The sequence below is a fragment of the Mastacembelus armatus genome, chromosome 17 (assembly GCF_900324485.2).
Source record: "Mastacembelus armatus chromosome 17, fMasArm1.2, whole genome shotgun sequence".
NCBI classification, from domain to species: Eukaryota; Metazoa; Chordata; class Actinopteri; order Synbranchiformes; family Mastacembelidae; genus Mastacembelus; species Mastacembelus armatus.
In genome coordinates this window covers 5,600,041-5,623,810 of record NC_046649.1, presented here as the reverse complement: position 1 = coordinate 5,623,810, position 23,770 = coordinate 5,600,041, and the positions used below count along the sequence as shown (strand labels likewise).

General features: G+C 38.3%; 1 protein-coding gene across 1 annotated transcript in view; it reads left to right on the top strand.

Annotated features, from left to right (window-relative positions):
* pappa2 (pappalysin 2) overlaps window positions 1-23,770 on the top strand; it is a 68,433-nt gene that overhangs the window by 20,743 nt on the left and 23,920 nt on the right. The window contains exons 10-20 of the mRNA XM_026312715.1: window positions 4,302-4,484; window positions 4,933-5,236; window positions 10,026-10,154; window positions 10,271-10,356; window positions 15,038-15,234; window positions 18,046-18,159; window positions 19,954-20,089; window positions 20,205-20,379; window positions 20,661-20,726; window positions 20,814-20,910; window positions 21,379-21,556. Of these exons, the coding sequence (XP_026168500.1) occupies window positions 4,302-4,484; window positions 4,933-5,236; window positions 10,026-10,154; window positions 10,271-10,356; window positions 15,038-15,234; window positions 18,046-18,159; window positions 19,954-20,089; window positions 20,205-20,379; window positions 20,661-20,726; window positions 20,814-20,910; window positions 21,379-21,556 (1,665 nt within the window). The remainder of the gene's footprint in view (window positions 1-4,301; window positions 4,485-4,932; window positions 5,237-10,025; window positions 10,155-10,270; window positions 10,357-15,037; window positions 15,235-18,045; window positions 18,160-19,953; window positions 20,090-20,204; window positions 20,380-20,660; window positions 20,727-20,813; window positions 20,911-21,378; window positions 21,557-23,770) is intronic.

The following is a 23,770-nucleotide window of genomic DNA, read 5'->3' as shown; positions in this document are numbered from 1 at the left end:
CTACCTCTGTCTCTTGTTTCCACAGAGCAGATCACCCTCCCTCCAAACACACACTCACATACACATGCAGACACACACACACATCACACATCTCTTCCCTGTAAATCTCAGGTGCGTGCAAGGGTAATGGCTCCTGGAAGAAGAAAAAAGAAAAAGCAGAAAATCATTAAATGATAATTGCCCTCAGCTCCAGACCTCTTTCTGTCTCTGTCTTGCTTTAGCCAAAGCAAAAGAAGGATTATTAAGAAAGGGGTCTACTCTGGGTAATGTTTGGGTGCTGTTCAAACACTGAACCTACGTCATAAACAAAAAGGAAAGAAAAAAGTGCATCCTGTAGTACTGTACTTTGAAACACTGCTCCTCATGTAAGCACATGGTCCTTGTTATTGCAATCATAATTTCTGGAGAAAGAGGGTTTCCTTAGACATATGAGGTAGGATGACGGGAAACAAACAAGAAAGTAAAAAGGAACAGAAGGAAGCAAACATAAAAGCAGGAATAGAGCAAGCAAGAAGAAAGATAAATACAGCAAGAAAAAAACAATGAGTGTACAAACACAATAACACTTTCCTTCTCCCTTTTTTCCCATGGAAACTCTACCCAAAAATTTGGAAATCCTCTACTGGAATTTATACTTTGACAACAAGCATCAAGCAGGACCAGGGGGATTACGTCTCTCTCTTTCGCTGAGGGATCATAATGATGATAAAGAGTCAATTACAGTCTTACTCTAAACAGTGGTATGCACATAGCTGAGGAGACAGCCAGTCTGCTGGCCTCCTTCATTACCTCTTCACTCTTTCCCATTTTTAAAGACTGTGATGCACAGGGTCACTTTGTCAGCCAGCGGAGATGGGCAATATTGACTTCAGCAGGGAACGGAGAAAGGATATTGGATGAAGTTAAGCACATTTCATAGCTGATAACAAATATATATATATATATATATATATATTAAATGGGAATACCCTAGTGGATTGAATATTTGGCAAAACTGTCCATTTGCATCCCCTCAATTCTGCCTGTGCCAACACTGACTGGTTTTTTGACTGATTTGAGTCAATTTTCAGACTGAAGAAAAACACCAAACTATGTTAGAAGCCTGTGCGCCTGTTGAGAGAGATTAAATTGGTTTATGTGCTGCATCAAGCATTTAATGTGGGTTATAATTTAAATTGTGGACATTTGAAAAGGGTTTTTTTAAAGGTGCATTGTGCTTTAAAGAGTAGGAAGGGGTGATATTAATAATGAAGTCCTTACCTGTACAGGATGAAGGGTGATATTGACAGGTGTTTATGCTAGTTTGTGTACCCCATTTATGTCAATGAAGCTGGGTTGAACAACAGAAACATCAACACAGTTGAACACCAGCACAAACAACAGTCTTTATTCAACTGAATAAACACAGTTCTAACCAGCCAGTCTAAACAGTTTGTTTTCACCTTGCCCCAGTGTTATTATGCAAAATGTGCAGATGTTTGACAGTCTGGCTAGTAGTTTTATACAGTGTCTCTAATGCTTTATTTAATCACTTGATCCAAAACAGACTGGCTTATTAGAAGGAGGTTAACCATCAGTTATGTTACTCAAGCTAGGTAGCTACCAGTAACTCAGATGTAACAAACAATGGTACATGTCTTATATAAACTAATGTTAATTGTTAGATAAATAAATCATTGAAAGAAGCTTCAGGCATATTTAATGTCAGCAGATAAAGCTTTAGCTGCCATTGCCTGGTCACTGAGACGTTAGCTACCTCTGGCTGAGACCAGAGGCTTCACGTTCATCACTGCACTCCTGAAATCAGCAGATATTTACAATGGGTTTCCATGGCTTTCACATTTTTGGTATCAGAAATTTTGTTTAGCCCACGTAGGTCTGAACCGTTAGGGGAGCAAACAGACATCTGCCCCCTTCATCAGAGGAATGTGAAAACAGTTTGTTAGTGATAAACTAAGTATAGCTACACCAGATATTAGTAGGGGTATAAAAATAAAAACAAAACAAAACATTTTTAGTGGGTGTCTTTAAGTAAACCAGTGATATAAGTGAATGATTATAAGAAGATAAAATGAACACAATAACAAAGAATGCAGTAATAATTTCATAACAAGAATTAAAATTTTTTAGTTCAGTTGTCCCTCAGTATAGAGATCCTTCACATTTGGTATTGCTCCAGCCAATAATTAGTATACTAAACAAACAGTTCAGTAACAGTTAATAGTTCAGGTTCTGTTTAGTGGTCAGTCTTAACCATGTTTTTCCTTCTTACAGTATAGCAGTCCTCCACATGTGGCTGATCACAGTGGATATGAAATATGTAACACCTTATTAACATGCTGATTTTATTTGACGTTCACCTGGGACTCAGCTGATAATAGCGCTACCATTCCACTGTGCTAATTACAAACACTGTAACAATTACCAACTCATTTTGCTTTGGGTAATGGCATTGCTACTGTGTTTCTGAATGTGGGCCATGCTTTGAGTAAGGGGGCATGACTCGTAACTTTCTCAACTGGAAAGTTCTGGTCTTTTTTACAAGTCAGAATGAGCTTACGGGTAGTGCTTAGAAGTAGGTTACACCGCAGTGGTGGATATGGAGTTGATATTATTATTAATAATAATCATAATACATTTAATTCACAGACACTTTTCAAAAACACTCAAGGTCACCTTACAAAGGGAAAAAAGAATGCAATAAAAAGAATAAAACAAGTTACAACAAGATTAACTTACATAAAATGTACAGTTGTGAAAACAATAAAACAATAGGGGAGATGTATATGAATATATTGTTGGGATTCACACCTAGTTTGAGAAATGACATCTAATTACACCTTCCTGATTACATCTGCGCACTACTGCAGTAGACCTAAAGTCCCAATATCATATTTGCATTTATTCCATGTGTAGGTGTCCTCTTTTTTTGAAACATAATACTGGGAAATGCGTTATTTCTGAAAAAAAAGAAAAAAAAAAACATGAGATAGAATTTATTGTGAAGAAAACTCAGCTAATCTGCTTCTTCAGGACTGTGTGGGTGTTGCTTGAGCCGATTTGACAATCAGTGGCACCTCAACATATGGAAACCATCCTACAGCTACCAGGGAAATACATGGCATTACCTCTTTCTAGCGGAGCCTTGCAATTTCAAACCAGAGGAAAGGGCACAGATAAAAGCAAACAACAGAAATCTCTCAGCTGACATTACCACAATTCTCCTATAGCAACTTTCGCAAATGGTGTGTATTCATGCTGGATCCCATCGTTTATAGTATTGCACTGATTTCAAAAATAGCTTTCGTGAATCTTTGTTATATAAAAAATTGATTTGGCCTTTTTTGTGTCTGTTTTCTAGTAATGCAGGTTTGTAGACTCCTCGCTTAGAGAACAACTGACTGTTGACTTTTGACTACTGCAGTTTCCATGATTTGTCCTGTGTCGTCCTTTGAAAGAAGAGAATATATAAATCCAAAAAGAGAAACTTGTATTTTTTATATCTGGTGCCACACATCGTGTCCTGCATCTTAGCTTATTGAAAAAGGAGCCAAACATTCATCGGGGAAAACCTCACTGCTAAAGTCAGTGTGCAGGCTACATGGCTAATTACAGCAGCTGCTCAGCTGCAGCACATTAAACAGCATGTAAACATACCTGCAAATGTCACTTCCATCTCGTGTGGTCCTCACTCTTCAGTACACTAACAGCACGCAGTCTGTAACAGTGCAACTTTATTTAGTCTCTCATTCCCACTGTAACACAGGCCTGTCAGCTACTGCCAATCAGACACTGGTGTGAATACTCTACCTTCAAGCAATATTAAAAATATTCAATCTAAGATAGGTGCATTTCTGATATTTATTTAAAGAGCATTTTTAAAGACAGTGACAGTTTTGGCAGCAATATAGGATGACCAAATATGATGCATTCCCTTACCTTACCACTATCATCACAAATAGCCTAAATGTCTAAACTCAAACCCTTACTCTCAGCGTAATCTAATCCTAATTCTAACATGGACAAGTGTGTGCATGTGTGTGTGTGTGTGGAAGGTGTGGTCGGGAGGGTGTCTTCAAAATGTTCTTATCTATAAAGGGGGAGCCCTGCAGAAAAGGTTTGGGATCCATGTCATTAAACCAAGTCTTAACCCTCAAACAGCCCTTTGAAGTTGTGTCCACCAGCTAAAACTATTTTGGCACATTGTGGTGTATGTTCATAACTGTCAATTAAACTGGTCTTTGTCCTGGAGGCTCACTACACAACAATTGTAGTCACTGAGAGTCCTTGTTGTACCACAGGCCCACCTGATGTGGAACAGCCATGTGAGCCTAGTCTTCAGGCCTGGAGTCCTGAGCTCAGCCTTTATGACACCAATGTGACATCACCATGTCCTGACACAGAAGGCTGCACCCTCACGCTGAGATTCCTCCACACCATCGTCCCCCATGCACTCACCCTTTGGGTCACCTACATTTCCTCCAGTAAGTCTCACTGCATGTCAGTAACTGACAAAACCTACATTTCATAGCACTTCAGAAACAGAGGTCTAACATGCAGTTGCAGATGAGAATATTGCCATCCCTCATTTCTCTATTCTAAAAACACTATAGGGTAGAGTTATGCCAGTGATGTATTACACAGTATTTCCACTTTGTTTCCAACAATAAACTTTGTTCCCCCTGTTTTGGTAGCACTAACTGTTTTGGGTTCTAGAAAAAGCAGTGGCCCTAACCTGAGATTGGTGCTGCAACATGTCTAAATTATCATGTACTGCTTATCTGGCAATAGGGTCCTGGGGAATGTCACTATGAAGATGATGCCCTCCTTTTTATCTGAAATGGAAAATAGTTAATTGTGGATTTGAGCGAAAACATGAAGTTGGCAGATTTATTGGACTATATTATCTAATGTCTCTGTTTATTTTCCCAGCCAATCCAGCTATAGCCAACATAGAGCTGATAACAGATATGGAGAAAAGCATTAACCTTGGACCTCAGCACGTCTTCTGCGACATGCCCCTCACCTTGCGTCTTGACACTGACAATGCTCCCATTGCCGCCATAAAACTCTGCACCTTCGATGAGAAGCTGGAAATAGATGCAGTCATGATGTCCACCGGGCCCAGCAGCCCCCTGTGCTCCGGCTGCCAACCTCTACTGTACAAGATTCAACGGCAGCCGGCCTTCACCAGCAAATCTCTATCACCCCAGACCCAGCAGATATTCACAGACAGGTAAATACTAAATATTGTCAGGTGTTTTTAGACAAAATTATTAATTTGACATGTGAACTGGGTCACATGTTTGCAATTTCTTAGTGTTATATCAAACTGAAATGTGTTTATAGGGACAATCTTCATTCATAAATCAGGCAAGGTTTTCTATGCAGGAGGTGACCACAATGCACATTAGGCTTTCAGAATTTCTTATTATTATCATACTTGTTTTCATTCTGATGATATAAAGGTTATGGAGGGCCAGCGTGGAATATGAATTCCATAGCATAGCTCTGTGTAAAAGTATTGGCAAGTTTTTATTGTAATTCATCTCAAATTAATCAATACAGCACCATTAGCTGTAGCATTACTAATATGCACCACCAGTCAGAGGTTTTAGAACACCCCAATTTTTATTGAAATTTAAGCAGTTCAAATGTAGTGAATAACCTGAAATAGTACAAAAAGTAATCAGTAAACTGCCACAGGTGAAAAGAAGTTTAGGTTACAAAAAAAAAAAAATGTTGTTAGTATATGCTTAATACAGTTGGCAACATCACAACAATTCTGCGTGTGTTTCCTCGGATCTGCTAATCTGCAGATATCGGTCTTTTAAGTGTTTGGATCTGGTCCATTTGATAAACTTGTAAAACAAATGTTTCCAACATGGGAAGGCTGAGCTGTGGCTACTGATCCAAATCAATCACGTTGATAGCTGAATCAGTTTGCATCCTGTAGGGTTTCCAAATGATTATTACAATCGAAACATAAAGCCATTACCCATTATTTATCTCACCACATAGTAGCCCTCCTTAAAATACCTTAAGCGTCCTGTCCTTACATTCAACCCTTCATATAAAACTTTGGTGCAAAAGCAAAGAAGAACCTGCCATTATGTGATAGCTGTGTCAGATAATTTGGGACTGATTTCAAACATCATAGTGTTCTGAGAAGCTGCTGTTGTTTTACAGAGCAGGGCAGATGTTAGGTGGACATAGCTTCAAAAACAGCTTATTTTTCAGGGAACACATCTCCTATGTTACACAAGCTGAGGCTAAGTGCAAAAAGATGTAAGAACCAATGGGAATTGAGTTATGTGGGGCTGAAGAGGGCAGAGAGGGGTTGATGTGAGGAGAAGAGAGTGTTTGAGAGCAATGAGTTTGGAAGAAAAGGGGGCGAAGATGGGATAATGGAGAAGATGAAGAAGAAAAGGAGTGAGGGGGAGAAAAGGGAATTGGTGAAGATATAGATAAGCAGAGAGAGACAGAGAAAAAATTGTGAGCACAATAGGAAATTCAAGTGGATGATAATGAAAGGGGAATAAATGGAAGGCAGAGAGAGTGATGAGGAACAGTGAGAGGGGACCTAAAGAGACAGCAGCATAGCAGAGGTGAAGCAAAGTTAGCAGTGGCAGATTTTTTTCTTTTTTTGAATATGAACCAAATGCAAGCAGCAGAGGCCATAAACACCAGTGACTTCTTGGATCAGATCCTTAGCCATTTCCTCCTGCTGAGCTTGCATCATGGTCACCACAGGCTGACTAAAAGGAATACAGAGAGGGGAAGCTGAGTGCAGATGACAAGTATGACTGCTCAGTTAATCAGAAAACTTCACATTACATTTTTTTTCGATCCAGTGTGACACTTGATACTACAATCATTCATGTGTTTTGTTTTTTTTTTTAATATCTTTGTTTTTCAGGCATTCAGTGATTGTACAGTCAAGGACATAGTTTTACCTTACATTTGGTCAGCTTTGTTTCAATTTAGACCTAATCAAAACTGCATGTCAGTCAAATACTCATCATTTTAGTTTAGTCTTACTTCTCAAAGAAAATAATCATTTAATTCTAATTTTATTCAAGGAAAACCCCTGTTTTAGCCTTTTTTGAGCCAAAAAAAAAAAAAAAATAATAATGCTGTCGCGCATTCAGCAATCTACACTCAGATAGGATTTCATCCAACTTAAGTATTGAAAGAATTTTAAGATCCAAAGAAACCAAATAATGACAGCTATAATATATACTGTATATACGCTACCAGTCAAAAGTTTGGACACACTTTACCTCTGAATTGAATGAGAAAGTGTGTCCAAACTTTTTCACGGTACTGTATATATTCAGTACCGTGTAAAAGTTTTAGGCACTAAAAATACACAGGGGACGCTTTTAATATAAATTTCATAAATTGTGTTTTCATTTCTAAATTTACTTAATACCAAATGCAGTGACTGAAACCAAACCTAAATCTAATCAGGATTTGCAGCTCTCCCTTCCCATCTGGTCTGAGCTGCACTCAGTTTCTCCTGGTACTTGGAGAAGCTGCTGCAGTTCTTCTGTATATTCAGGCTGTCCCAGTGTCTTCTGTCTCTTCATATGATCCCAGACTGACTCCACACTGCACAGATGTGGGTTCTTTGGAGGTCAGACCATCTGTTGCAGGACTCATGGTTCTTCTTGCCTCTGAAAATAGTTCATGAACTCTAGTGGGTTCTTTATGGGCTTGCACACTGGGCTTCACAGTGAACCTGGGATCAATCTGACACCTGATGGTTTTGTGTGATAAGAATCTAAAACATCAAAAGTCCCTAAAACTTTTGGCACAGTACTGTATGTATACAGCTATGAGGCATCCTCACAGATTATTATGCTATTAATTTAAGTAATTTAAACAGACATGAAAGAACATAAAGCAAGGAAGTCTGGAAAGATGCAACATTTGTTTAACAAATCAGAAACAATCTAACTCTTGAGAAAATCATTGCTATGACTATAAATTTCGGTCTGATAACACAAACCCTGAGGTTCACTTTTCTCAGAACTGGGTCATAAAAACGTTGATTTAATTTTGTAATTCTTTAGAGTTACTAGCCTGTATTATACATATGAAAAGAAAAAAAAGTGTTACGCCATTGCTTTTAGTAGTTGGCTTTAAAGTAAAGTTTCTGTGTGGATCACTTTGAGGTGTCTCTTCAGGTTTGTGGTTTTATTCCCAGCAATTTTGCATAGTAGTTGCAGGACTTTTTCCTGACAATGTTACTACACACTCAATTTTTCTCTAGTGGCAGCATTATATTTGAAGCCAGCCCAAATATCAGTCTGTATTTTCCAACCAAGCCCTGCTGTTGCTGGTATGTTCTTTTCCATCACTGTATGTTGTCTGAGTGCCGACACCTGTGGCGTTAAAGTTCATACAGTAGGTAGTTGCTGGCTAGCGCTGTGGGCAGTGTGTTCATGGGTGTGCTGCTGAATAGAGTCACTGGGAATAGGATTCTTTATTTGTCAGGAGAAATGTGTGGCCATCCAGTGAAGGGAGGACATGTGGGTTATGAAATGAAAATACCACTCAATCCAGGCCCAAAACTGCATAGAAATGCTCTGTTATTGCTTTATGACCTCAATTTTCATTGTCTCTTGCTGGCAAATATATTTTGTCACAGTTTGCATTGACAAAGTGAATGTTGGTCAAACAGCATCTTAAACCCTGTCAGAGAAACCTTTCTTACATTGGAGTGGGGGGTGTCTCTGTCTGACATTCTCTCTATGAAGCATTAAAAAGATTGGTGGATGACATGAAGCATGCAAGAATTTCTCTCAAGTTCCCTTTTCTCATTCTTTACACAACTAACATTGTAACTTTTGGTGTGTAAGTGGAGCATCATAGGATTGCATCAAAGTGTGCACCATTATCCGTCTTTGTTGATGCATTCTCTTCCAAAAGTTTCAGTTTGGCTGGTAGAACAGCTTTGCCTTCAGATGTGCTTGCATAACACTTTGTATGAACAAATTTATTGCCTGGCCTAAAGAAACGGTTTATGGTGTTCCCTTGTTGAAAAAGCATTTTTCCACACTCTTTCTTAACTTACTCTTTACTGATATTATGAAGATATAAGAAGAAAAGGAAGATCAAAGCAACACCTATATTTATGTAACCCATTCCGAAACTTGGTTTGATTTTTGCAAATTTTTTTGTAGTTTAAGAGGGAGTTAGACCTAGAAGCCAAGCAAGATTTTCAGCATAATTATTAAGAAAATGAGCTGTGGCAAAAGGTTGGAGGAAATAACCAAATATATATACAGCACAGATAAATCGGGGAGGAGAGGTTTTCAAATTCTTCGCTTCCTTCTCTGATCCATAATTAATAAAGGAAATTTGAAGAGTCTGGGGAAAGTGAAGACACACCCAGTGATTTGTATTTCTCCTCATTAACTTTTTAGCCAGACAGATACAGAAGCAGATGTGTGGTGAAAAAACAGGTTGGATGCTCTTTTTATAGATAGAATATCCACCAAACAGATCGATAGTCCTGACACTGGAGTCAAAGTATCGTTACACACTGTTCCTGCCTCTGGCGCTTTGAGGTTACTGGACACCACAAGGTTACAGATGGAAGCCACTGTGAGTACAAGTTGTACTTTTGTTGTTGATCTCAAGAGCCATTGTTTGTGGAATCCATCAGGATCAATGCTGATATTGACTTGTTGTGGGGCACACTATGAAAAGAATTCTTCCTCTGTGCTTAGGGCAAAGCAAGCAGTGATATACAAAAGATAATTATGTCATTGTTCAACATACTGGTACCACAACAATTCTTTCTAAGTTTGTCAAGATTTGAATGGGTCACTTGTGCTGATCAACAAGCTTGTAAAGCTCATGTACCAAAGAGCAGTAAAAATCTTACTTATTGTTCCTGTTAAGAAAATAACTTCTGTTAAATCCTTTTATTATGCCAATAAAAGTATGTTTTGCACTCACAAAATCATTTTCCTCTCCTCTCCTCTCCCCTCCTCTTCCATCTTCACTTCCAGTTCTGTAAGGCAGGGAGTCAAGTACAAGTACACAGTCCAAGTGGAAGCAGACGGTCTTCTCAGTGATCCCTCTCCACCTCTCCTCTACACCCATGGGCAGTCCTACTGTGGGGATGGCCTCATACAGAGGTCTGTGCATTTTAGGGGATATATTAACATGACTAATATTAATGGTGAGTTATCAAACAGTGAAAATGGAGATGGCACTGGAAGCAAAGGTGATGATGATGACCTTCTCTCTGTAGGCCAGAAGAGTGTGATGACAGTAATCTGTTGGATGGGGATGGCTGCTCTAAGAAATGTCACAAGGAGATGGGCTTCAACTGTAATGGTGAGTGAGTCCCATTGACTGTAGTGCATAGATAAGCAAGTTGAGCATGTCGAACTGTGGGGTTTCTTTCAAAACAATGCTTTTTTATTGTTAGGCATCAAATACACCAACTTTAGCCCCTTTTCTTACATGTAAAACATGGGCACCATATAAACATTTGGTGTAAAAGAGAAATCACTAACTAACCAGACATCTATTATTTGTACATGCAGCAACATTGAAAATAAAGCCAATCAAATTTCATTTATAAGACATAAAAGCTTCTGGCTTGAACTGATTCCACAAACCTTTAATGTAACATGAGAGTAACATAAGAGAAAACAGATGAGTTGAAGGAAAAAGTAAGTTTTTGGCTTGTTAAGTCAAAAGTCTTGTTTATAAATCTGAAGCATTTTGACATTAGACTGGCAAAAAAAAAAAAAAAAAAAAAAAAAAGACACCAGAAAAAGCAGTCTCACTGTGTCAGTCTCAAAACATATGTCAGGCATGTTTCCTTTATTAAATAAGTTTTGGCCTTTCAAACAACTGACACAATCTTGGGAATATTGATAAATTGAGTTTATTGCTCGTAATCAAAGATCATGTTGTGGTTTTAGACTGGACACTTTGTTAGCAACAGTCAGTTCACAACAGTTGTGTTTTAGAAATTGTAGCCATTTTTCATTTTATTTAATATGCTTTATCTAAAGTCAGTAATACGTTTTTTATTATCAAATCACATCTGCAACAGTTGGCCAGCTCTCCCCAGTGTAAGAGATCATAATCAACCGCAAAAGCCTTTGCTTCTGACAGTTGTTATACAGTGACCCCATAGTTAAATTACGGGAGGCCACCTTGTAGTTCTGACCAAAAAAAATAAATCATGTGGATTGGGGATGGGGCGGAGTGTATTTTAAATTATGTTTTTGTTCTAGTGTATGCTTTTTACTATGATCTGTATTCAATATATCAAAAAAAGTGTCAAAAAGTGCCATATGCAGTAGTATTTTTGTTGGATCATTACTGACAAATACAGTTTGGTAGTCTCCTAAGTTGGAAAGTTTCCACTGTCCCATTATGTATACAGAATAACAATGCATACTGGTATGGGGTAAAAGTGTCACCTGTGATCCAGTAGGGCCAAATGTTGCTGAGATAAGTTTTTAGCTTGGACTTAAACTTTGCCAGAGATGAGGATTGTCTAACATCATCAGGAAGACTATTCCAGATTTTAGCTTCATAAAACTGAAACGCTGCTCCTCCCTGTTTAGTCCTGACTCTGGACACAAGTAGAAGGCCTGGCCCTGATGTTCTCAGAGTCTGAGATGGTTTATTAAGGCACCAACATGTCAGGAGTCATGCAGTGCTGTTAGTCTATTCTCTGAGCGGCAGGAAGCCAGTGCAGAGATCTGAGAACAGGAGTAATCTGGCTGGTTCTAGTCAGGACCCAGTGTTCTGAATGTACTGCAGCTGCATTACAGCTTGTTTTTAGAGTCCTGTGAGCAGGCTGTTACAGTAATCTAACCTGGTGGAGATAAATGTATGAATGAGTCTCACCAAGTCTGGTTTAGACATGATCCCTTTGATTCTGACAGTGTTTTGAGGTGGTAAAATACTGATTATGTAAACAATTTAATATGGCTGTTAAAAGTTCAAGTCTGAGTCCATGATTACCCCTAGATTTGTAAATTGATTATTTAGATTTTAGAGAAAGAGACTCGGGGTGACTGCTGACACTTTGTCTTTGTGTCTGTGGCCCAAAGATGATTATTTCAGTCTTCTCTCGCTTTATTTGGAGGAAGTTGTTTTGCATCCACAGAGTGATCTGTGGATCAATGCAGTGACACAGTGAATTGACTGGACCATATTTACCTGCTGTGCACATGCAAATATGAGTGTCATCTGCATAGTTATGGTGAAGTACCAAAAATATGCAGCATACCAGAGAAAAGACAAACAAAGAAGCCACAGAGAGTTCTCTTATTGTTTTGATTCCACCACCCCACCACAGGACCACAATACTTTGTCTGCACCCTCGCCCACTCTGCAGACACACCACAACAGAGGCCTCACAATACAAAATGGAAGGGAGTTTACCCAGAAAACTTGCAAGCAGAAGACAGACGGCTGCACCTCTGTCAGCATGTGTTTTCTGAGCTTGATAATAGGTAAATAACATAAAAAAATGCAATGAGATAGAGTAAAGCCAGACAGAGATGATTGAGAACATAAACCTCACGTATGACTTCACATTGTCATGATCATCTGTTTACTCATGACCACTAGCTTTCACACACTTATATATTCACTGACACTGTTATTGTGGCAGCAGCCGTAATAGCCTCACACACATCACAGGCCTGTCATGTCTAACATGTCCATGTGTCGCCAAGTGTCTCTGTTTCTCATTGAAAGGCTTGCACCAGATGAGAGCATTAGCCACAGTGACAGGAAAAATAAGCTCTACTGTTGTGGTATGTGGTGTCCTTCCACAAAATTCATCATCCGTACAAAGGAATGTTTGCCCTAACGCTCGTCAGTAGCTAGAAGATAAGTTGAATATGGCTTTTATCATATTCACATTTTTGTTGATTTAATAAATATTCCCTAATAGTGCTAAGATGATGTGGCAGGTCAGTTGAGGTTAGTTGCTTCCCTTTCAGATCGTGTGTTTTTTCCCCAGGCAGCTCTATGGTAGTTATGAGAGACCTTGTTATAGGACTAAAATTTCCATCATCCAGACAATTTATTTATCGAGGGAAACAAGAGGAGACTGTTGTGTCGTGACTGAAGCAATTACGTCTCTTGTTTTACAATAAAAAGCATTATGACTAGGAAGGAAAACAATTTGGCAAAAACAGGTTTTAGCAAATTGCAACACTTTAAATCAATTATTCTCTTAGTCATAGACAGAATGTTTGGTTAGGGGTTCTTGCCACACTTGCTTGACCCAGTTAACACACACTATCCTGCTCTGTTTTTGGTTTGCTTGTAAAAATTTACCCTAGTTTTGTAGTTACCACACCAGCCATGTTTACAGTCATGTCGTCATACACAAGCCATTTTTCAATTCATCTTTTAACTGCCTGATTAAATAATGATTAAATTACACAATATGGTTACACCATGCAGACCTTTAATAAAAAAAAAAAACAGATGGTCTTAATTATTAAGTCAAGCATTGTCAATCAGTTCTCTTTTGTAAGTATTGATAAATACATGGCTTGGATTTAAAAAGACTTAATCATGTTCACAGGTGTTGTCAAAGCAGAGGTGCGCTGCTTGGTGAGTTCACTTAATGTAGTTTTGCCAAATGAACTCAGGATGACAATATGGCGTTGAATTATCTACTCGTAATTGGCTTTTTATCAGAAACATATTTCCGCCAACTAATTGAAGCCAATTGTTCATTGCTGGCTCTCTGACACAGCTGTGTCTAACTTGTGCAGCTGCTCAGATGTTAATGAGCCCAAACTTCTGAAGTGTTTTATGGATAGCTGCTGCATTACAAGCTGTTGTTCATCTTACACTTACCAGTGTTTTTGTGATACGCTGCTGTACATATTGCACATTAGTAATTGCTCAAAGTTCCTGTCTGTAACATCTATATTACAGGCAGTGTAATTGCATATTTCATCCTGCAATAATTCTAATAACAGTTACATTCTTCATACATTCTAAAATTATTGCAATATTTTCATTTGTGTCTAATATTTTTTACCTTTTACCAAAATCTTAAAGCATCTTTGAGATCCAGCCTGATGCCCATGATGCTAGATCACTGAAGAATGTTTGACATGTTAAAATTCATGTAATGCAGTGAAAACACTCAAATATATAGTTAATTATTCTCTTTCTGCAGATGAATCAACCATGCAGAGTATTTCTCCTAAGAAGAATCAAGTGGTTCATTTCTGATCTAGAAGTGGCAGTCCTAATTTTATGTCACTCTAGATTCAGTAATGACAAAATGTCATAAAAATAACTGTGTAATGTTGCATTACATGAAGTATTATTGAATGTTTCAGAACTAAAAAAGTTTTATTTAAAAAACTAAATTCCAACTTTATTTTAAATTTCCATGTGTGTAGTTTTATTTTTTATCAAACTTCTGTTGCATTTTGATCCCTGCTTTGACATCTTTGTATTAAATGCTGCTGTTGTGACCCACTCAGGCACCAAGTCACTTATTAGATTCTTAGGCTGTTTTTTGTTTAACATTACAAATTTATTATCCAACCCACAGACATACATCCACATTCACACCTTTGGGCAATTTAGAGTCACCATTCAACCTAATCTGCATTTGTTTTGACTGAGAGGAAGCCAGAGTACCCAGAGAAAACCCATGCAGACACAGGGAGAACATGGTGTGAAGCGACAGTGGTAACTACTGCTAAGGTCTGCTGACAACTGCACTGCAGTTGTGTTGTGATCATCAGTAATTAATTGAAGTCAGTGTTTATTTCCAGAATTTACAGTGTGTTGACAGCACAGAGTCAGATATGGTTGAGTTGACGTCACTAACAGCTGAAGTGGCCAACAAAAATACAGAATAGATTTGCTCAGATTTGGTTCACAGACAAATAGTTTTGGATGGGAGTCTAACAGTGGGGGATGAGTATATACGCTGCCAGATTAAGAAACCAGGCTCTATATTCTTTAATAAATCCTCCTCTCATTTTCTTTTCCATCTTTCAAGGTGAACCCAGTCAGTGTTATGTTTTTGATGGTGACGGTGTATGTGAGGAGTTTGAGCGCGGCTCCAGTGTTCAGGACTGTGGCTACTTCACACCTTTGGGCTACACAGACCAGTGGGCATCCACTGCCACTGCTTCTCACCAGGACCCCAAGGATTGCCCTGCTCATGCTGCCACTGGGGAGCCATCAGTGAACAAGGTATGATAGGTGAAGCACTGGGCAGATTCAGATATCAATAAACTCACGTTCCCTGGAGATTGTTATAGAAATCTTGAGCTCTGTGGCAACAATGTTAGCAGCTGGCTGAATTTTGCAACAACTTGATTTTTTTTCTATTTGTCTCTGAGGTGTGCAGGTGTTGCAGGTTGCATGTTGGAACTTTCAGCAACTTTGCAAATTAGAATTCTGACTAGCTGTTCAAGTGAAGCATCCTTTCAGTCATTTTGTGCTAATAGGACAGAGGTGTGGAAAAAATGGAACGCAAAACAGACCAGATTTCAGTTGACTTTCTCTGTAACAGTTCTCGAGAGTTCCCCTTACTTGTAGTGTGTATGAAGTAAACACAACCCCTGATATAGATCCAATTATTACAGTTCCATCATAATCAATATGGCCCATGGAAAATTGCAATTTCCTGTCATATACATATTGGAGTTTTGCGTAGCTTAGAAATATATATTTATACAATATATACAAGAATAAAAACCCTCTGCTCCCAATTTTTAAAAACCACCAGGCTCTGTTTCAAGACAAAATTAGCTGACAATAAAGAAATCATTTACCATAGACAATAATAGCCTGGAATTCAGTCTGGAATAGTAAATTCTTATTTTCTATCTGAGAACTATTCTGTTACCTGTGACTGGAACACAAATGCAAAAGCTTTGTTTCCCATCTGTGTACACACTATTGATCTAAGATTAGAATCAGAAGATAAACAATGAGAAATAATTTTTCTCTTTTGGAGAAAGAAATGCCATCAGGAATTGAATAACTAGAGGATCATTTCCCACCACTCCTGTATTTCCCACATGTGGAAAACACTTTGTAAGGTAAGCTGATTTCCACACCTTTGGAAACTCATGTATAAAAAGTGAAACTATGTGTGAGAGGTAAATAAGATCTGTATCAGACTGTAACAAATTAAGTTTTAAATTGTCCAGACCTGCAGGTTTTCTTATATCTAATTTTATTAAGGATTTATTTACTTTGAACACTGACAAATAATGAGAAATTGGGCCCCTGAGCACAGACATGTAAAAGGCCCCTATATACCCTACATTTGTAGAAGAAACCGCATGATGTGTCAACAATTTCTAGCTTCTTGTTATTGTTTTATGTCTGTTTGTGGTTGTGTTTTCTTAACAATTTTACCTGCGTTTTGAGGTGTTTTCCATCTCTTCATAGTCATTTTGCAGCTCTATGTGTTTTGTGTGCATGTTTTGAGGTTTTTAATAATTTGCTTGTTATTTTGCAGTGTTTGGGGATGTCATGACACCTTTTAGTCACAGAGTGTGTTTGTATTTCTTTTTAGCTGTTTTGTTTCCATTTTGTCTCTGCATTCTGTTGTTGTTTATAGACTTTCCAATGGAGGGATCAAAACCCTCTTATGGTTCTTCTCCTCCTCCTTGGGCTCCTGGGCCTGTGCTGAGCAGGCTCATCCATCCACTACTTTATAAAATGAGAATGGATGAAATTGACAACTTTCAATATCAGTCACAGTCAGTAACATCTCACACATTGACGGTACAATTGGAAAATTTGTGCCAGAGTCAAAAAGGAAGAACTGGAAGAACTGAAATAATTCAGCACACTGAGTGTATCGGATTCTAATACGGAGAGTCGATAAGGATCTAATTGAGCTACAGAATCCTCATTAAAACCATCAGCAGTAGCGCAGAGCATTCTATTTATGTGTTTTGGTTGTTAGCTGTGCATGCCTCAGTTTCCTATTTGAAAAGATAGAATAACAACTTTTCATCTCACAGTGACTCACATGAAAGTACTGAATCACAGGCCTGTAATAAGTAAGTGTGTTACTGATTAATAGAAAAGCATGTCTGTTTTGCAAGACGGATAACTACTGTAAAAAAGATGAGTAGTGAGGATTAAAGACAAGCCTGAGGAGGAACGGTTTTGCTCATAGGTTTGGATGAGATTTTGGCAGACAGCATCTTTGAATACAGCATAGCTGCCTTCTTTCTTTTTACAACCTCAGTACAAAATACAACAGTCATTTCATGATATTTTTCATGTCCATCATTGCTGTTAATCCAAATTTTGTGAAAGTTTTAGAAACACTTTTACATCAGCCTTGCTTCTTAGTTGGTTGGTTGCACTAGGTCATATACAAACAAAGCATAAATAAAAAAAGACAGAGTTAATAAAGTTCTGCTAAGACCATGATTTAAACCACTTTTATCATGGGAGGATTGTTGGTGTCAGGCCCTGTGGTTCCAGCATTTCAGAACTGGCAAACGTCGTGAGATTTTTCATGGTACAGTGTCTTTATGAGAAAAGGTGCAATAAACAAAAATAATAATTAAATCACAGTTTCATGAATAAAGTCAGCTTGACCTGCCAAGTACTTTATTACTGTACTCACTCTTTCAAGGCACAAACTAGTCTAATGGAATTTTTGCAAAATCTGTAATGCACATTATGTAAACCTTTCATTGATCCTAGATAAGCTTTAAAATGCAATTATACCACAAATTAAATCATGTCACAATCTAACTAATGGAAACAGTTTTGACTTGACGATTTTGTCACATTAAAAGGTCAACTAATGGTTAAGTTTCAGATGGGACATTTAGCAATCGCTTTTAGTATACTGTAACAGAAAACAGTTAATGTAAGACTTTGGTTGCAGACAACATCATTTAAGTAATGGTAAACTGATACTAATGCAGAAAAAGAAATAAACGGTACTTTGTACTGGCTGGATGATCGATGACTGTAGATTTTTATTATTTGTTCCACAATGAGCATTCTTATTTCTGTGTGAAGCTCTGCAGGTACCAACACATAGAGCTGAATGAGAAACTGCCCATCGATGCCTGGTTCCCTTGCACTGCTCAGTCCGACACAAATAATGACCTGGAACATTTGTTTTGGCTAAAGGTATGTGCATGTGTGTGTATCCACATACTGTATCTGTTTTCCCCTCCACTGAATGACTGTGGGTGGCTACTCTGTCTTCAACAGCTTCCAGCATTTTCCAGTACTTTTTAAAATGGGGTTGAAGGGCCTCTCACACAGACTGCTGGCTAGGACCACCACACACGCAAACATTCCTGACTTTCAAACAAATGCATGATTCATACATTGTATTAGTTACTATAATTACTAATTTTCCAGGTCAACTATGAATTATGAGCTCTAATAATCTGTAGACGATCACCAAATCATGACTAACAATGTACTCTATATTTACAGTTTTATTTTTGACTGCAAGAGTACTAATCATCAAAATCCTTCAATAATGATTGCTTGGGGTTTATTAATGGAAGACAAAGTGTTATCTAATTAACTCATTATTCATAATTTAATAATTCAAGGTTCAGAAGTTATCAAAATACTTGCATCTGGTGGAATAATAATAATAATTTGCTAATCATAAATAGATTTCTTAGTCATCTTAAATACATAATCATAGGATTATAATTTGCATGACGTATCATTAACTGTTTATTTGTGATTCAAAATGAATGACATTTATATTTGTTGTCAAACCCTCCATTGACAGAGAATTACAACAACTGCTGCACTTAAAATGATTTATATCCATAATTGCTATACAGCTCTAACACACTGTAGCCAGTAGTGCTTTACATAGATGTCATGGTTTGTGTACTGCACCTTATTTGGAGATGGCTTATCATTCCAGACCTGTGTCTGGTTCTTATATTTAATAGTTTTTTTATTATTTATACTTTCCACAGCACAGTTCCCTCAATCAACTCTGCAGGTTCAGAGTAAGCGTAGGCTAGTGTTGATTTGACTGATAACTTCATAACCTTGCCCCTCATGCTCTGGATTATATAGTTCTTTATAGTCAGGAGCTCGCCTCTTTCCTACCTTGCACATGCTCATTCATTTTTTCTTTTTCTCTCATCATTTCCACTTCTTTGTTGAATGACTCATCTTTACATCCCCTCCTTTTTCTTATGGACGCCCTCTTTATCAGACACGTCTGTAACCTCTCTGGAAGACCGCCTTCTCCCTAAAGACTATTTCACAGTCTGAAAAGCCTTCATTATAACACCCATATCTGCCAGCTCTCCCTGAAACACTTCTTTTGCTTTGAAGTGTTCATTCTGTCTCTGAAAGGCCTCTCTTGCCTTAAATAGCTAGTCTTGCTCTATCTGAAAAGCATTCCTCAGCCAATCTATCCTATCCATCTCTGCCAGCTCTGTAAAAGGTGTCAGCTTCATTTAAAGTTCTGTCTTCCTTTGGAAGCCCTTTCTCTTTCTAAAAGCAAAATTTCTTAAAGGTGATACTCAACCCAAAATTTATCTTTTGAGTATGTAACACTCACAGTCTGTAAGCTTGAGTGAGGCTGTGAAAAGTAGTTATGACACACAGGACAAAGATATTACATTGAAATCCAGTCATAAAACAGTTACCATGACTCTGCAGCATATTGCACGTTCACATGCAGCGACATGTTACCTCCTGCTCTTCCTATGGTCAGTGGCCGTCACTTACATCAGGTCAGTTTGTTTTTCAAAAAAGCTCTTGTCTTGCTGTTTTTCTTGCTGCTAACTCCTGCTCCCCACATTAAGGGATGTATTAGTCAACTGTGGCTAATATACTAGTTTTACTTGTATTAAAATGCATTTTAATAGAAAATAGAATCAGGACTTTATGATTACTGTTTTTATTTCTTTCTTGTCTCTTTTACCATTGATCCAGGTGGGATTTGTCCATCCTGGAGTGGCAGCCTCTGTAATGGTGTACCTTGCTTCAGACGGGTCATGGTCTGGGGAGCAGTGTCAGAGAACAGTCACCATCTTCCTGTCTGATACTGCTGGCAAAAACCACTCACTAGGTACTTTTTACCTATATTGCAATTCATATATTTTTAAAAATTGAAAGCTAATTAAAATAATGCTGTTGTAAAGTTAAAAGGTAGAAAACTATTGGAAACCATTCCCTCTACCTAGGCACACATGACCTCTCATGCCACCAGAACCCGCTGGTAGTGAACGTGACCCATGACCTATCTCAACCCTTCTTCCTCACGGCCTCTGTTATCCTGCTCTTCTCCTCACCCTCTGTGGCAGTAGGAGGTGTAGCTCTGAGGACCTCCTGTCACTTTAGCACCTTCGCCCTGACCGGGTGCGCATCAGAGGGTGGGCTCTCCCACAGCTACCTACTTAACACACACACACACATGCTTTCACGCACAGCATATTGTTTTCATGTCTTGCTTGAATAGGGGATCACATTGGGTGTAACAGACTAAGAGAAGGTTCTCAAGTCTCTTATTGCTGTCAGTGTCTTTGCAAACAGAAACAGTGATCGATTTAGGACTCCAAGTTGCCTTCTTTGCCTCTCCCTGCCTCTCATTCTACTCCTTCTCTGTCTCCGTATTGTTTTCTCCTCCCTCCGTGCAATAGCTGTTTGTGGCAGCAGTGTCCGATGGATAGCTGCAGGCAGCTCCAGTTAGAGCACGCCTCTGTCAGGTTGGTCTTTTGGAATAAAACACTGAACTATCCCAGATCTGAAACAAAAAACAAAAGTATCATGTATATATTTGTATGTCTTTCTAGATGTACAGAAGAAGGTGAGGCCTCTCACTGCTCTGTTCAGTGTCACCGTGGTTTCAGCGTCACTGTCCTCAATGGCAGAGCAGCCCCACCCCACCAGGTACACTGGATGTTGTCCTTAGTGTTGCACTACTAAAATAATCCATAGAGTCTCCTTTAAATGTTATTGTCTATATACCCCTGTAGATTTCATTGACACCAAAGCCCAGATTGCATATTGAAATTTTAAATTCATCAGAATTTAACAAAAACCATGAAAAAGACAGAAACACACTCAGGGCTTCTTGTATTTCTTTCTAACAACTTCTAGAGTGGTCTTACAGTAATTTGTTCCACTATCTGCAACATTTGTTTCCTTTCTCTCGCTCAACATTTGTGGTTGTGTTGGTCTTTTCCTCCAACAACTGGAGTAATATAATTACATATCCTATGAATGACGAGGGAAGCCAAAAAGATTTTATGTCTTGTATTCTCAGTTTCACTTTTAACATTGCATGTGAAACTCCAAGAAAGTGTCTACAAAGCTGAAAATAAATAAATAAATAAATAAAAATCTTTCTTCTTCCAGAGAAATATAGAGCTGGAGTGTTTTCATGGTTCATGGGATCGTGTTGTAAGCTGTGAGCCTGTCAACTGTGGCCTCCCTGATCAGTCCCATGTCTACCATGCCATATTCAGTTGCCCCTGGGGAACTACTTTTGGCAAACAATGTTCCTTCACTTGTGGATCACCAGCCATACTACAAGGTAAACAACGGATTCATCTCTTAGTTTTGTGCTCTGTATTTCTGAGGGTGCCTGCTGCTTGTAGCCCATGTAGAATAACCCAGGTGCTATCTCATGTTGGTTGAAAAGTTGATGTGAAAGAGGACTGTATGATAACTCAATTTGTGAAATTAATAGTCATGAAGGATTTTCAAAAAAGTATGAATAAATGAAAAATTGCCTCTACTGGTGCCGAATGGAATGGTACACTGAGATTGCTGATTGTTTGATTTTATTTTGACAGTACGTAAAAGGCTTTTATACTACAATACTTTAGAGAGTTAAAGTAACCTTCTCTCAGTAATTGTATACTTTTATTGTGAAAGCCTAAACATGTCCTACTGGTAGTAGAGAGATTGTTGAGACTAAACATTTGTCCATTTGTCCCTAAAGCTTTGCAAAAGTAGCCAAAAGTTATAAAACAGCCATATTATGGTTTATTTGCTTTTATTTTGATAGTATATTATAAACTGTTTTTATTTTGAAAGTGTAGTGAGGTGCAGGGTACTCATAACCTTGAACTACATCGTGATCTTTAATTGTGAATAATCATTTCACTTTAGAGAGGTGATATAACCTCCTCTAAGTATAAGTAGTAGGCTTTAAAGCCTTTAAAAAGACTCATGGGTTATTCATTTTTATTTTGAAAGAATGTCATAAAAGGCCTGTATTTTGAAAGTGAAATGTGCTGCAGGGCACTCATGATGCTGAACTATAATATGTGAATTTAATTGTGAATCATCATAATTTAGAGACATGAAAGTAACCTCTTCTAAGCAATAATAGTCTTTTATTGTGAAAGTCTGAACATGTCCCACTGGTAAAAGCCAAGACAGTTGAGAGTAACAATGACCTCTCTTGATGCTTAAAGCACTACAAGTAGCTTTTATTTTGAAAGTACATCATGGAGTCCGTCATGTGACTCACTCTAGGTCTGAACATTCCGTGCAATACACACCCATTATAATTTTTGAAATGGCCTACAAAAGCATAAAACATAAGGTGTGATTTTGTAAAAAAAAAAAAAAAAAAGCTGTATCAAAAAAGTGAGGTAGTGACCAAAAGTCCAGTCTTGTGACCTGTTTAAAGTTGAAATCATTTTTCTACACTGAAGTACGGTGACACAGAGTAGCCCAATCGGGGGCTGGGTCTGAGCACTTTCCACTGCAATTTCCCATTCATTTCAATGGCCACTAAAGGTCATAGCACACCATTCCTGGTCGAGCCACACGTTTTGATGTATCTCTTTGAGTTTTCTCAAAACTGAGGGACAAGTTATGTTCCAAGGTTTTGTATGGAAGAAGATTAATAAGTATTGCAAATAATTTAGAGTCTTCTTTGCGCTTTCCACAGCAGGCACACTACATAAACTTACAAACTATCTTTGGTCTGGACTGGACAACCCTGAGCCACTGCATGTGGGTGGAGAGGGCAGTGTTTTTCCACCTGTATACCTGCCCAGAAGAGAAAAAAAGAACGAGTGAAAAAAAGAACGAGCGAAATAACAGATGCCATAGTAGAGTTCATCCACTTCTATAGTGGAGTTGGAACAATGCTGCCCTGCACAGCTCCTGGTGTAGAGGCAGTTTCCAGAAAACATCATTGTTTTTTGAAATACATTTTAAAAAAAAGAAGACTAAAACAGAAACACTGTTACTTAGAAGTCGGTAAACTACCTAGCATTGTTCTTCTCACAGAGGTTGTAAATTTTGCTGGATAGACAACAAAGGGAAATACTTCATGGGAGCTGGTCCTTAACCCACCTACATTCTGCATTCACCAGTGGGGAGGCCAGTACAGCGTGGGGAGCATTGTCTCTTGAGCAGTGCAATGTCAGGCTGTACAGGGCAGGGAAGAGCTACGTTTTCATTTTATAGCTCCAGCAGTGCCACTGGCTCAGATTTTCAGGGCTGTAATTCTTGACCACACAGATGAAGTCTTTTTCCTGATTTGCCATTGTGATAAAAGAAGGGAATCCAACACATCATTACATTTCTGACAGATGAGAGTCAGCTTTGATGGACCAGTTAAAGGTTCTGTGCGTAATGATTAGATTGAACTAAATAATATGTTGTCATTAGTGTGAAATCACCAGAAAGTACCAACCACTTCGTTTTTTTAATCTTAGAATGAGCCTTTCAAATCTACATATGGAGCGGGTCTCCTTTCACAGAGGCAGCCATGTTGTGCTGTCAT